This window comes from Schistocerca cancellata, chromosome 12 (genome assembly GCF_023864275.1).
Source record: "Schistocerca cancellata isolate TAMUIC-IGC-003103 chromosome 12, iqSchCanc2.1, whole genome shotgun sequence".
NCBI lineage: Eukaryota > Metazoa > Arthropoda > Insecta > Orthoptera > Acrididae > Schistocerca > Schistocerca cancellata.
The window spans coordinates 73984554-74001308 of NC_064637.1; the positions used below are offsets into that span (position 1 = coordinate 73984554).

General features: G+C 40.7%; 1 protein-coding gene across 1 annotated transcript in view; it reads right to left on the bottom strand.

Moving 5' to 3' along the window:
* Positions 1-169: 169 nt before the first annotated feature.
* LOC126109469 (uncharacterized) overlaps positions 170-16755 on the bottom strand; it is a 172971-nt gene continuing 156385 nt past the window's right edge. Inside the window, 7 exon segments of the mRNA XM_049914497.1 lie at positions 170-414; positions 4206-4328; positions 5708-5854; positions 7974-8103; positions 10575-10781; positions 10783-10823; positions 15237-15462. Coding sequence (XP_049770454.1) covers positions 170-414; positions 4206-4328; positions 5708-5854; positions 7974-8103; positions 10575-10781; positions 10783-10823; positions 15237-15462 — 1119 coding nt within the window.

Consider the following 16755-nt stretch of genomic DNA (forward strand, 5'->3'; position numbering starts at 1 on the left):
TCAGACTCATAGTGAGAGACTCCAAAGAGCCACACCGTTTCAGAAGGTGAAAATTCTTTCATAGATGTGACGGCAAGGAAGAAAGTGAAGACAGAATTGGAGACGAAAAGAAAAAAATGTTGGGAATTCACAAGACAGTTGGGGATCGGAGTGCTCAGTTGGTGAGAGTTTAGAGGAGAGGCTGTAGTTTATCTACAGCCGGTATACACACCTGGCTCCTGGGCAGCGTCTGGTCCCCACTGGCCTCGCTGGCCGAGTCGTGGATCATGGCGCGGCGCTCCAGAGGCCCCTCGCGGCGGGCCCGCCCGCGGCCGCGTCTGCCCCCACTGGCCCCACGCGCGCATGTCATCAGGATGCACACCAGCAGCAGTGCCACCAGCACGCAGCCAATCGTCACAAGTGCGATCAGCAGCGCTGTAACACAGGTGCAAACTGCCCTCAGCGCCACACCCACACTTCGTTCGCTGACAAATAACTGTGCTAGTGGTACATACAGGAACAATGTTCCAGCCACAACTGCAAACGAACTGGCTCGACACCCACGCGACTGTGACATCACCCGTCTTAGTAGCCGGTCAGAGTGACAGCTGTAGAAGGAACCTACCTGACTTTGTGGTCACAACTGTCAAACAAACAGTTTAACATTTGTCCGTGGCATTTGAAGGTTGTTACATATGAGGTAATTTTGAGTTACTGAAGTGATTTCATAAATTCGTTGTAGCTACATTAGTTGACATATTGTTATAAATCTCAACCCACATACAGAAAATCTGAAAAAGTTTTGTACTCTAGCAACCGCACTTTAGATTTATGCCACAAAAATGGAGCAGTGAGTAGTTAGGCAAGATGGTTACACACACTGAGAAAGCATATGTTGTGATCGAAATGCATTCACGTTGGTCTGCTGTTAACAGTGCGATGACAGTTTAGAACGAATGTCGACTAAGGCTCACTGACAGCCAACTCCGTTCGGTGGTGGTATACACAGTTTAAAGCTTCAAGATATCTCTGCAAGAGGAAATCAGTGAGTCAGCCTGGAGTGAGTGAAGAAATGGTTGACCACTACAGGACACGTGTATCTGGACGTGCTGGAAAATTAGCCCGTGCCACAATTGGATATTGACAGTGTGGGCTTCATCTACCAACAAAATGGTGCTCCACCCCACTTCCATCACGATGTTTGTGAATTCTTATACAGGAAATTAAAAAATTCATGGATCAGATTTGGTAGGATTGATGAGCAGTAATTTGTGTCACAGCCTCCACACTCTCCAAGCCTAACCACATATGATTTTCTTGTGTGGCATTATGTGAAAGATTCAGTCTATCTGTTTTCCGCCATTCCCTTAGTTGCTCTAAATTCGTGGAGGTATGTGCTGTCTATGCAACTAAATGAAGGCAGTTTGTTTGTTCCCATATGTGTTTCACTTCATTTATTTGGGAAGCCTCATCAGTGGTGATTTCCAGCACTGTTAACACGTGTGTGTTCGTGGAGATGTATTTGTTGTTCTTCATACTCCAGCTGGCCGATTTCTGGCATTGTTTCAAACACACTTGTCACATCACATATTATTTGACACATTGTCACAGGGCTTTGCACATCACATGTGATGTGACAAGTGTGTATGGAACAATGCAAGAAATTGGCCAGGTGGAGTATGAAGAACAACAAATACATCTATGTGAACACACACATGTTGACAGCGCTGGAAATTGCCACTGATGACATGTCCCAAATAAATAAAGCGAAATGCATATGGCAACAAACAAACTGCCTTCATTTAGTTGCATAGATGGTACATACCTCCACGAAAGATTCAGTATTTATGCCTACTCTGCGAACAGAACTGTGAGCTCACAGATGTTAGGAGCATGCTGTGCTGAATGAGGAAAGACTTGATATCTGCAGAATCAGTATGGAGGTACATGTGGAGGGTGCTCACATAGTTACATGAGTTTGCCGAAAATAAATGTAAGTACACAGAAAAGACAGATTTAACAAAATAAAACTTCAGTCAGGTAAGTGAATGATAGGCTGAAGAGGGAGCCATCAGACAGAGCTAAACACTTTGTCTTCTAGTATTGCTGGCTAAACCATGCCTCTCATCTGGTGCCTAATGTAAACACAACAGTCAGCCGGGATTCTAACCCCAGCTGATGCTGGAATTTCCAGAGTAGCCAGCTCTGGCCTCTGCCTCTGCCCTGGCATGTGGAGCATGCCAAACACCCCCATGGGGTCTGTGTTGCAGATCCCACAAGGGGCCTACTCTCACACAACACAATATTACATCTCTAGGATTACAGAAATGAAGAAACATTTCTTAAAAGATGAAAGTGGCTTATACTTGTGGTTTTTAGTGTTCTGAATCTAATTTTATAAAAAAATATCATTTATAGCATTTTTTACAGTTAATGCCAATAAAAAAATGAGAAATTAATTTCTCATCAATTTTACAAACCATCCTATATATTTCATATACTCATTTGGTGGCAGCAACTGGTCTGATTACTAATTATCAAAACTACTACAACAAGGTCTTGGGATGTTGTGGATCCAGAGAAAACTATATGACCACCTATGCATTTTAAGTTGGGCGTAGCAAAACAATGTGTGAAAACCTTTTCCAAAGATGGAGAATGTTTCAAGTACCTCTGCTAGAGTTTGCTAATCTACAGGGTGTACATTAAGTCCAGGAACACTTTCAATTATTTATTGCACAAGAACTAAACATTGTACAGATATATACATATGTCATTTTGGAGAGAAATACTGAAAGTGTTTTTTTCATGTATACTGCCACAGCATAGTTTGGTAATTTGCCGATAGTAAGCGCTAGTCGCAAACATGGCCATTCTTCTTCACTAAGAGCTCTGTCACTAGATATTCCTACTCGGATATGTTGCAGCAATAGCTGATGCCTCAAATGCAATCAGACTCTCCGTTAATCTTTTAGGCTCCACCCCATTTTCATCGTGAAGTTTGTGGGTACCTGTACACGTAGCTCCCGGATCGATGGATCAGCCATGCTACAGAAGGGGCCACCTGTTTCATGAAATGGCCTCCCTGCTCTCCAGATCTCACTCCGTGTGACTTTTTTCTGTGGGGACATTAAAGATCTGGTGTATGTACCACCTCTACCATGTGATGCAACAGAGCTCTGGGAGAGAATACGGGAAGCAACTGCCACATAATAAGTAAAACTGACAACTAAGAAATAAGAATGATGGGTGTCTATAACTGGTATTTACCATTCTCTTTGCTGTTTAAAATTTTGGAACCCACAATAAAGTGCAGTTATTTTGATACTATATGATGCACAAATAATTCCTTCCACCCCTACTCCCCCACCCCCCAACTAAGCAGCTGAAACTGAACTAACACTTGTATACTTGGAATGAGAAGAAACCTCTACTTTTAAATTCAGTGCTACACATTCATTTTAAATGCTTAAAAGTGAGGATAAATTGTTTTATTACTATTAATTTACATGAAACAATGTTAAATGTAACATTCTATATACAACAGGGCCACTATGGATATGGTTTGCATTAAATCTCATGAGAATACAATTACTTTTCATATGTAAAGTTCACGAAAATTTCGTAATTTTGTTTTGTAATAATTGTATAAATTAAGTCAATCAGTTTTTTGCAGCTTTACTGTTGTTCAACACTCTGCTAGTAGTGATCTTTACTCATCCCTCATCCACTCAACCATCTATAATACAGGAAATTAAGTTGAGAGGGTGTGATTCAGACCTGGATAACTCAGCTGGTTGAGTCTGAGTCAATGAGTAAGGGAGGTTCCATGTTACTGGTCCCCCACACAGTTTTAATCTACTAGGTAGTTTCAAAGGCTTTCTTTGCTGGTAACACTGTAATGTTATCAGAGATGGTGACAGACCTTGAAGATTAGCTGAAGGGAATCAATAAGTCTTGAAGAGGTGCAGGTCAACAGTTGGGCAGCCATCTTTGCACTAACACAGCTTCCTCTCCTGTGATGCAACAACTGGCTGCCAACAGCAGACCATTTGTCGAAAAATACGGAACAAGGATAACTCTTGCAAATTGCCGAACTGATTGTACAACTTTAAGCTGTTTCGCTTTTAAGGTATTCACTTCACCCTTATAGGTACTGGTTGTTACGGAGGGAGTTAGTCAGCAGACTTCGAGGCCTCAAGGTGCAAGTGGCGTGGCATACTTACCCTTGAGGTTGATGTGGCAGGTGTCCCCGGCATACCACTGGAAGCATTCACACTGCACCTGGTCGTCCCCACGTGCGTGGCACGTGCCGTGGAAGTGACACCGCTCGCACCCAATCAGCTCAGCTGTAACACAAGCCAAACACCTCAACTCACTGCAACAAGCATTTAATGTTGTTGTTGTTGTTGTTTTTGACTCTATACTAAGCCTCTATATATCTGCATAACCACTGCAACTGACAGCTACTTTAAACTCCTTGCTTTATTAATCCCTTGGCTCCCCTAAAAAATTTTGCCCCATACATTTTTCTCCATTACCAAATTTATGATTCCCTGATGCTCCAGAATGTGTCTTAGCAACAAATCTCTTTGTTCAGTAAAGTTGTGCCATAAATTTCTCTTTCCCCACTTTGGTTCAGTACTACCTCATTCATTATTCACTTTACCTCTCTTATCTTCAGCATTCTTCTGTAGCACCACATTTCCAAACCTTCTATTCTCTTCTTGTCTGAACTGCTTATTGTCCACATTTCACTTCTGTACAAAGCTACACTACACACAAATACCTTTAGAAAAGACTTTCTAACATTTAAATTGATATTAGATGTTAACAAATTCCCCTTTTTAAGAATTTTTGTTTGTTTGCCATTGTCAGTGTACATTTTATATCCTCTGTACTTTGACCGTAATCAGTAACTTTACTGCCCAATAGCAAAACCCAGCTACTACTTTGTTTCTCATTTCCAAATCTAATTCTCCCAGCATTACGTGATTTCATTCAACTTCATTCCATTAGTCTTCTTTTACTTCTGTTGATTTTCATTTTATAATCTCTTTCTAACCCATATCCATTCCTGTTCAACTGCTTATTCAAGTACTTTGGCATCTGTGACAGAATTAAACTGTTGTTGTCCAACCTCGCAGTTTTCATTTGTTTTGATTTCTTCTGTAAATGCAATACAATGTGTCACTGTCGAAGGGGATGTTGGGAGTGTAACCGTGCAATCGTTACCTAGTGTATGGCAGATTCGGATACAGAATTCAATTCTTGCAAGAGAATAGAGCACAGTTTCTCAGAGAATTCCTGCATCCCCCCCACATCCCACCCCACAAAATTTAATTTGCCTTCTCCCACAAATTTAACGTACCACAGATTTTAATAATAAACTGCCCCTTCTCCCTTCACCTATCCACCTCCCCTTTCATCTGCAACCACTTTATGGGCTGCTGTGAGTGGAGGGGGTGGGAATGGAGGGATGGGGAGATATGTAAGGAAAAATAGCCCTGCCTCTTTCTTGCAGTGCAAGCACTACACTGGAATCAACACTGCATTCATTATGCATACTGCAGTGCTCTGTTGTGTTGTATTATTTAGTTTTTAAGTTCGGCAGCCGACAGTCACATTCTATACTGGCCTGAAGTCATACAAGTTACAAAGATTCCCTCACACCCAGAGAAAGGCCAAGTTCACTGTGCATCCAGTATAGATTTAAACTTTTACTGACCTGAACAGAGCCTGCCCGGGAACAGCGGGTTCTCGGAGAGGTCGGCAAAGCCCTCACGGCAGCTGCACGTGTATGTGCCCCGCAGGTTGAAGCAGTGTGCATTCTCCGAGCAGTCATGGTACTGCCGGCTCGTGCACTCATCGAAATCTGAAAACATCCACTTGGGTCATTTGATGTACAGCACCAGAACAGCCTACACGTGAAATAGAACTCTTCCGTGTTATGACCATAATCTGATAATAGCCTTAGATTTCATATAGGAGTAGACAATATACAATGTTTAGTGATTTACTTGATACATAGTAGTTTACTGTACATTTGTGATTGTGTTTATTCCCTTCACATTTATTATTCATTAACTAACACTGTTTAGAATAACGGAATGCCTTCTAAATAATGAAGTTGGATGTATTTCATTTGAAAGAGTATAAAACTGGATAATTTGTGTATACACATCTGCATTCTGTTGACACTATAATTTCACATCCAGATAGGTAATAATTTACTCATGTAATACAGTTTTTCTATGAAAGATACAAAGATTTTCAAATAGAAAGTTCCAGAAGGTCACTGCATAAAACTGAAATCAATTATTAAAAGTGTTTGTACATCAGTAGCTAAAAACTTTTAACACGATTTACAAGATTCATATCAAATGAAGTACCTTTAGCATTGAGACCTCTGTAAGCATTAGTAATCAGAACAACTAAGTCCTTGGCAGGAATTTGCATATTTCAAAGGCAAATGTTTAAAATTTTATGAAATTTTTATGAAAAAGAAACTGTGTAAGAAAATCAAGTGTTAAACATTTACTTCATTACTGTAAAGCTTACTGTTACACTTAAGTTTTTGTGAACGTGTAATTTTTCATTATAACTTTTCAAAACTATTAATACTAATAATGAACTCATCATGACTGACTGTTACTTTTCTAATACAAGGACTGACGCAAGGCCAAGTAGTTAGCTGTTGTTATTGCTGTAATGGCTTGTCAGTTGTTAAAGCATAGAGTTGTAAAGTTTCAAACAAAGAAATGTACAAATTATTTAACCAGTCTGTGGAAAGAGAATGAATATTCCTTTGAAGTTTGGGACCATAAAATATAACATTGGCTAAAAGGCAGTGTTTCATTCCGTAGTTTGAAAATACGATATGGATCTCTCACAAAAACTAGATATTAAGCCAATTTCAATAATTATGTATATTTTAAAATTAAACGTATTTTTCTTGTCATAACAACATACGTGTAATATCATTACTTCAGTTACCCTGCAGTTAAGTATGTGACTGTAGGCAGGAGGAGCTATATTTGATCAGTTACAAGAGAAACAAAAAACAGTATATCCACTACAATAGATGAATGCTTAAATGTGAAGGATGTAAACTGCAGCTTGAAAATATATCTTTTGAATTATCATTCACATTGTAAGATATGTAGTGTAAGCTCATAATTTAACATAGCACAGGAAAGCATATTTATTTGTATCAATGATACAGACAGTAACTGATATTGTCAAAAAAGCAGGAATATACGCGTGGCAAATAGCTGTGTGCTCCAGAAGGAGTTCTGATCCAACTTCATTCTGACTGCTATTCAGGCTCTTTCACTGACTGTTTTCACAGTCTCACACATTTGGTTTAATGCTTTAATTTCTCTCTGTAGTATGTCTAGTATGATATTCATAAGAAAGTTGCTTTGCTCTTAAATAGTTCTTAAACACCTCTTTAGTTGTACAAGAATATGAAACTATGTGATGAAAAGTGTTACTAAAAATTGCAAATGTAATTGTATCACTGTGTTTCTATTCTTAATCAACTTACGAGTTCTTAAGTCCTCTTGTTGTGACACCTTGTAAAATCAGTCTACATATTATAAAGGAAAAGGTATGTATTTTATGTATGTATGTGTATATGTATTAAACCGGGGACCTAGAAATGATGGAGAGGCTTCATCCCACCATAGCCCTCAGTGGTTCACAACCCCACAATAGGCCACAGCAGTCCACCACCCACCCCATCACCACCCTGAACCCAGGGTTATTGTGTGGTTTGGACCCCAGTAGACCCCCCCGGGAACATTTCATACCAGACGAGTGTAACCCCAAATGTTTGCATGGTAGAATAATTATGGTGTACGCATACATGGAAACGGTATTTGCGCAGCAATTGCCAACACAGTAAGGGAAAAGGTTGTGTTACAATATTAACAACATAAAATGCCAAACTCTCCATACAATAGAGTACTTTGCTCGGAAATAAAACTTACCTTCTGCCTCAATGTGCTGTATGCGCTCCTTGTCAGCATAGACGTCGGTGCCTCCCAGGCTGTAGTTGGTGGCTCTTAGCGACTTGCGGAACACCTCTTTCAGTCGCTCCTCGTCAGTATTGTCTGACAACTGCAACGCAATGAACACCACTTAGTATCCCACTTCACATATGTGAGTGGCATATATTCTGTTACACTGGTACCTGCAGAGCAATCACTTATCTCTGGAGTCCTAACATTTTTTAACCTCAGTGGTCATGTAAAAATAGGCTGTATGACCATCCCTGAAAATCACTGTGCATACCTGGAGGAAACTAACACATAGGCATGTCCCTGTTTTAATTATATTGTGTCTCTGGGTCATACAGAGCGTCATATACAGTAGGTTCAATATATTCCGTGACTACCTCAAAATAAAATACAAAATAATTTATTTTTCCACCCCTTGGCTGCATTGATTGTATAGGCTCTGGAATACCTTGGCACAGCTTTGAGTGGAATCCTGTTCAGAATCATCCTCACATGCCAATTAATGTGTTCAGCATCCACAGTATGCTTCCACTTCAGAGTATATGAGTCCAGGGAAGAGCATGAACTCCACTGGGACCAAACGAGGTATTCAAGGACTCTTACCCCTTGTTTTTGGCCAAATGCTAATGCAGGAGTATGATTTTGTGGGCTGGAAAACGAAGTCACAGAACAAATCCGCACCATTGCAACATTCGTGCACTTGAAACACATTGGCAAATAAATAAATTAATTAATTTTCCTACCCTTGTGCAATAGTTGACAGAAGAGACAACTTATTGGTTCTGCAGGAAACTCCTACTTTGTAATCAGCATGCAGCTTCAGCTGACTGCCTGTAGTGACTTCTAGCAGCACTCCTGAGATCAGTTATATAGCATACAAGGAATGCTGGTGAGTTTATGTTAGTTAATTATGTGGCCAATAGTAACTGGAAATGGAAACTGCCACAGGTGTACAAGTACAATACTGCCACAAGCCAGTACCTAGTATCATACTATGGATACACACGACATGTTTCGAGTAAAATGTTTTCCTCTATAACTTACAAATTAATAAAAGAAAGGAATATTTATTTAGAGAAAAACGTATGAAACATTACTATTTGTGTGAAGTTATGAACACAGTTTATTTAGTTATTTACCAGGGAGCTACAGCAACAAGTTACAGTTTTTTAAGTGCAAGATTTTCTTCCATAGTGCACAACACAGTGTGCCTTCCACAAGACCTGGAGATGACATGTAAAGTTGCTGAGATTCACAGAGTGACAAGTTCCTCAGTGTGCTGTTTGAAGTCATTTGGGATTGTTCATTCCCTGGAACCGGCACAATTCATTAGATCACCCGCAAAAAGAAATCTGCTGTTATAGATTTCGTGTGGGCTATCCCTGAGGACCACAGTATCCACACCATCTTTCAGGAAACCTGTTGTTCTGTTCCAGCACATCATCACACATAGAATGTACATCTGAACACCTCACTTAAATAACCATTCCTCCACCCAAACATCCATCTCAACACAACCAATTATGTGCAGTATGTTCCATCCACCCCTAAAACTTTGAATATTGTTAGCTCAGTAGCTAAAATTGACAGATGTTTGATTTAAATTGATTTGTACACAGCTACAGGGTAGGAAACAATAATGTTCTAGTTTAAAAAATATCACTCATAGCTTTAACTATCTCGAAAATAACTAAATAAACTATGTTCATAACCCCACAAAAGAAGTAATCTTACTTATGTTTATCTGTCTAATTAAATATTCCTTTCAATTTTTATTCTGTAAGTCACAGAGGAAAAAAGACTTATTTGGAACTCCTTGTATATCTTCAGCATGAACCGTCTAAATACTGACTGATTGGTTGCTTTATTAATATGTGAAACAATTGATCTTGTATGGATTTTGTCATGTAAAACAATGAAATTTTTATGGCTTAAAATGAATCTCTTACACAGTAATGATTTATTAAAAAAATCTAACTACATTTGTTTTCCATAGTCTTAGCTACTTATTACTTCTAATAAACACACACCATAAACTTTACTTCATATAATGGGTAATGTTTTAATTTAGGTACTCCATTACCACATAACAACTTTTATTTTCTAAATAATCTTTCAGTTTTGTTCGGAAAGAGTAGATAGTCTCTGTGTCTTTTATATGCTGTGGTAATTTGTTATGTAATATGATGGCATAGTATAATAAACTCTGCTGAGTTCTAACTTTATTGTTTTCGTCCAGATGCGAATTGTAGCAGTTTCTGGTTTTACAATCATGTACTAAGCAATTTTCAGCATAGTGATCAGTATTCTTTTAATATACAGATGAGCCTGAAAAGGCTCGAAAACTAGTTTATGAAAAATGCACGTATTTCAAAAGTTACTAGAAACAGATATCAGTACCTGTATTAAATTAATACAGAGTCACATATGCTACAATATCCATAATGGACAATATTAATACATCACATATTTGGAGGCGTAAATTTTAATTTTTGTATGCTGTAAGACTGGATGGTGTCTGTGGTGTAGGTGACGTGTACTGACTGATCGGACGGATGGAACGTGACTCACCCTGACTTGGAAGGTGACGATGATGCCAGCACCTGCGCTCTCGTCGGGTGGCAGGAAGGCCTCCACGGAGACACCGTGGAAGACGTCACGCAGGTCGGACTGCATGACCAGCCGGTCGAGACCCTCGGCGGCGGCACGAGATGTCTCGGCGAAGGTGTCGCTGCCCGTGTCTCCCAGGCCGGGCGAGAAAGTGAGTGGACGGTCACCGCGCCCGGGCCAGCACCAGCCTCAGCGTGTAAGTATATGTTGCTGCAGGATGGGAGGGCACTCTTTGGTATCACATCACACACCATGTATTCTAACTAGTCTCTCAGCCCATCCCCCCTTCCACCCACTCTCTGACTCTCTCTCTCTCTCTCTCTCTCTCTCTCTCTCTCTCTCTCTCTCTCTCTCTCTCTCTCTCTCTCTCTCTCTCTCATGTGTTGAAGCGGGGGTGCTGGTCAGAGGAAGGCGGGGGGGGGGGGGGGGCACAGAGAGAGAGAGAGAGAGAGAGAGAGAGAGAGAGAGAGAGAGAGAGAGAGAGAGAGAATATCAGGGAGAGAGAGACTGAGTATGAAAGCCAAAACGAGCATGAAACAGAGAAAACGAGAAAGAAAGAAAATGAGATACAAAGAGTATGAAAAACACACACGCACGCGCACACACACACACACACACACACACACACACACACACACACACACACACACAGAGAGAGAGAGAGGGGGGGGGGGGGGGGGGAGCAGGGATGGATGTGAAAGAAAAGAACGAGAGATGTACAACAAACAGACAAAGATCAAGCTACAATACTTTTCTGAGTGTGGATGTCTATCATATATTTAGTGAGACAACTTGCCCAAGTGACATAAGGCAGTATTGTAAATGTACTATCATTCAAGCAAACACCAGGCATTTTCCTGGGTAATTCTCTTGCTCTCTCAGTGTTAATATCCAAATGCACTCCCTTCTTTATAGAGCAGTGTATGATGGCTATGAACCAAACTGCTGGATGTTCTCAGTTACTGAAATGGAGTACTTGGCCTCAACATTTTCCATAACTGATTTTCAGTGCATTACTTTGCTCGTTATGCTCGCATCACTCCCTGGAGTCATGTTAGACAGTGGCTGCTGTTTGTAGTAATGTTGGTCAGTCTATGGACTGTTAACTGAAGAGTCAATTCCAACGAATCCTCGAGAATTGATGTTGAGTATTCTAATACCAAATCCCAAAATGAGACCTCCCGTTTCATGTAGTGATTCAGCTGTTGTCGGCAACATGTGAGGCCAGAACAAGAACACTGTAATATTGTTGGCTAAATGGTCCCTACATAGAAACTTGTCAAATCTGAAGCATGATGTTGGTCTTTTCCAAGACAGTCATTACAGACAAACATTGTGGTGTGTGGAAACTGTAATGTCATGCATTATGGGAAAAACTCAGCTGGACAGTAACTAGTTCTGAGACTAATCATGTTTTGCTTCAATTATGCCTGATTAGTATTCAAAGTGAGTGTATTGCCTTGCCTAAAAAAATATCTTAATACCCACTGACAACAGCTAAACATCCTGTTAATCATTTATAGTGATCCCCATTGCAGTCAAGGTGAATTGCTATCGATGGACCTACAACAGTGCAGTATCTTCAGCGTGAGGGGCACAGTTGTAGAAGAGATGAGGTGAGTGGAAAGAACATTCATGAGGTGTGTCAGAAGAGTATATGTCCACCTGTGATACTCATGTGAAATGTCTGGCTGTTATGAACAGCACACATAGTCATGTTTTCCACAGTGCCATGAGGTATGAACATAGGTGTGTGTGTGTGTGTGTGTGTGTGTGTGTGTGTGTGTGTGTGTGTGTGTGTGTGTGTGTGTGTGTGTTTCATTTGTACTCTAGCTTGACAAAGGAAATCAATTTTGGAATATCCATATTTTATAATTCTGTTTATACAACCCCATATAAATTTTTACCAAATAATTTCCTTAAAACAGAATAAGAAATATTGCCTAGCAAAGAATATACACTAATCCAAAAATGTGTTTATTATGCAAAATGTAAGATTTGTTTGAGAAACTAACTTCAGAAAGTGAATGTATTTCCCTTCAGTTAGATGAAACTGTTTTCTTTGGAGGTGAATGATATGACATGAAATCCTACATTTCTGATGAAAATACACTAGATACACATTCAAGAATAGAGGACTTTACAACTGCAACCACCTATATGATTGAAGCATACACTGCCCCCCCCCCCCCCCCCCCCCCCACCTCTAGGGTACTTCTCAGTTCTCTGATAGGTGTTTGACTCGTTTCTCTTCTCGGAAACAGATGGGATTTAATTCTATTTAACTCGATGTTTTCATGTGTCTGAGATCAGGGGTGACAAGTAGATCTATTCCTAATCAAATGATTCAGATGATAGTTCCTTTGTAAAGTATAAGATAAACTTTGGTTCTCACATAACAGACACTTTTAGCCACTACATGAAACTGCCGGAAATGATCTGCTGATTTCCTTATTCTTTCAGAAATTATCCCTAGCTTTATTAACACACATTGGAAGTCAGAACCATCACTTATTCACAGTGTCATAATAGGTTTTATGGGGGATATCTTTCATGAACTAACTGAGCAAAAACTGATATGAGAGCACTGCTAATATTAACTTTGACACTTTCTTTAGAAAAGCATTTTGAAGCAATTGAAGGATTTCATACAAAGCGAGAGGTCAAAATACCTCGTTTCCGATAATCAAGTTACTTAAAAGATGATGTTTTAATTACTATTGACTAATTATCAATAAAGATATGTTGATAACTCTTGTAATACTTTGCCTGGACAAAATCCAATTTCAGACTTCAAATCAAATAATCATTTGCCTTACTCTGATCAGCCAGAACATTATGACCACCAACCTACTATTGATGGCAGTCTGATTGAGGGCAGATTGTGATGGCCTGGAAGCTCAGCATGAGCATTTTGGAAACTGCATGATTTGTCAGGTATTCAAAGAGTGCTGTAGTGAGTGTGTTCATCACAGGGTGAAACCACCTCCTGACATCATGGGGTTGGGCAGCCACCCATCATTACACATATTGGATGTCGTAGGCTGGACAAACTGGTAAAACAGGACAGACAGGGAACCGTGGCAGAACTAACATCAGACTGGCTGTGCAGAGTACAAGTGTGCCTGAACACACAATGCACTAAACACTCATAAAAATGGGCCTCCACAGTTGACAACTTACACATGTGCCGATGTTAACACCACAAAATTGGCAACGAAGACTGAAATGACCGTCGGCATTGGACTTTGGCCCTTTCTGATACTGATGGTAGGGCACAAATCCATCATCTTTCAGGCAAACACCTCCTTGATGTCAGTACTGCAGGATAGAGACAAGTTAGAAGTGGCTCCATTATGTTCTGGGGAAGATTCACTTGGGCATCCATGGGTCCGGTGGACCTCTTGCAAGGCACCATGATGGCCAAGGAAGATCATACACCAGTTGCAGACCATGTACACCCCTTCATGATGATAATGTTTCTCAATGGCAGTGGCATTTTTCAGCAATATAATGTAGTGTGTCAAACGAACAGAAGTGTGATGGAGTGGTCCAAGGAACACAGTGGTGAGTTCCAATTGATGTACTGGCCCCACTCCTATTTGCCAGATCTAAACCCAAATGAACACATCTGGAATGTGATTGAATACGATGTCAGAGCTCATCACCCCCCACCCCCCCCCCACCCCACCCCCAATCAATTTATGGGAATTAGGTGACTCATGTGTGCAGATGTGGTGCCAACTCCCTCCAGTGACCTGCTGAGGCCTCATTGTTTCCCCGGCATGATGGATCACTACTGTTATCCATGCCAAAGGTGGAGATACCAGGTCTTAGTTAGGAGGTCATAATGTTCTGGCTGATCAGTGTACATCACAATAACATTCAGTTTAATTTTTAATTTGGAATTTTTGTATTGGTGTTTGTTTTTGTATGTTTCTAGCTCTTTCAGCCCCCTTTTAACTTAGCTCAATTCATAAATTGTAAACACAACTTGCACGCAAGCAAGACTTGAAATCTGAGGGACTCCAAATGTCATCTGGTCATCAGCATAACTTAAAAGTACACGAAACTTGATTTTATTTGTAAGACATGACATGATTCTAATACAGGGCTTGTCTGATGCCATTAGAATGAAGTCAAAAACCACCAAAATAAAAAGAGTTGCAGCAACTGAAGGGGGGCAGTTGTCAATAGTCTTGGCTGAATATCAATGGGGTGTAGCAAGCAGGAGGTCTGACTGTTAAGGTGTGCATGTTTTTCAACATGGCACTGCACTGTTATTGCCAAGTGTGAATGTGGCAACAATAATGCAGTGGCATATTTTGGTGCATTTCACTTGTGTTATTTTGTTTTTGTACCGCACAATAATCAACAAACATTACTCAAAGTTTTGTAAAGTTAAGACTGTGTCAAACAAAAAAATCGACAAGCGGTCTGCCAAGCCCGGGCACCCGATGACCTCGAGATAAGATTTTCCACAGGAGCTGTGCATTTGGGATTCTAAATTATTAGTGAGAGCTCACAGTAATGTGATTTGAAATAAATGCAGTTGGATCTCTCAAAGTTTTCTGTTCTCCTCAAAGCTCTCAGCGCTAGCCGTCTGTAGTCAGTGGTACTCACGCTTGCAGGGTCGGTCCGGGAAGATCCTGGCGAACCCGGGCCGGCAGAGGCAGCGTGGGCGGCCATCCGCAGCCCTCTGGCACACCTCGTTGCGTGCCGCGCTGCACTCGGGCCGGCAAGACGAGGACGTCGAAGTGCTGCCACCGCCCACACCGGCCGTCAGCAGCACGTTGCCGCTCGCACCGTCTGCATCCTGCCGCGAGCCCTGCTCGTCCTCCTTGTCCACCTGTCCGTATCCACACATTGGAGTTGTACATCGCCCAAGGTGATCACAAGTCAGCTTGAAAGTCACCAAACAGTACCTCAGAAGTTAGTACAATAGGCACGTAGACATGCCGGTTTCCATCCTGTCGAAGTCCGATATTACAGTGTAGCCTTTGCAGAGTCTGAGAAACCGTGCTTTGGATTGGATTTATGTATCTGCAAGTATTTCTTAATTTGCTAGAAATGGTCACTATCGGCTTTTATAATGTGTGACTAGTGATGTCTGCTGCCAATGGATGGACAGCAAAAGAAATATACAGAGAAATGAAAGTGGTACCGAGTGCACTTAGTAAGTAGGAAAGCTTTTAAAATGAAGGCTTTAAATGTGTCTGAAACTGAAGGTTTACAGTTACTGTGTATTACAAGTCTCAACTTATTTTTGATTTGTGGCAGAGAGACATGGACTTTAACAAAAGAAAAATTTGAAAACTAAGGGTTGGGTTGCAACCTGTGGAGAGATACATGTTGGAAATTATTAAGAGGAATGGGAAAATTAATGTATCAGGGCAAAAACTGGAATGGATGACATAGTCATGATTAAAAAAAAAGAAAAAGTAGACGGCCACAGGAATTTCTTGGCAGGTTTCCAAGAACCTACTGGAAGCTGAGTAAATGACACTAGAAAATGTGGAAGACTAGCACGAATGCATTTAGCTGCAGACTGCAATGCACATTGTAGTTTAGACAAGGTCTTCGGCCAGTATGGGGTGTCAGAAAGCTGATTGTGATGGTGGTGATCTATCAAATATTAGAGTCTACTGACATCGTGATGATACTGCTTTATCAGTGTCAGGATGATAGTCTACAATCATCACAACCAAAGACTAAACTGACCACTGTGAGAGGGTGTAAGGGACCATGAAATGGGAGGAACTCCAGACATCATGAGGCTACATGGCTATCAATCAGCATTCTATATGTAATTGTTTCTGACACGTTTTTGGTAGGTGCTTGGACTATAGCATGACTTCTTTGGTAGATCTTCTGGCTGTTCATACATCTTCTTTAGAATGTCAAGGCTCTGATTATCTCTGGATGCTCGCTCTTACCATATTTTGTTACACACACACAAAGAAAAAAACATTTGAGTTTTGAGCAACGCAAAGCGAATGACGGTGTCAACTAGCGCTCCACGTGGCCATACGCCAAAACATGCTAAATATGGTTCGACAAAGCTGTCACGATGATCACAACAATTACGAAGCTGCATTTGCGCAGTAGAGACAGTTTGGAAACGATTGTGATTGGTCACGAC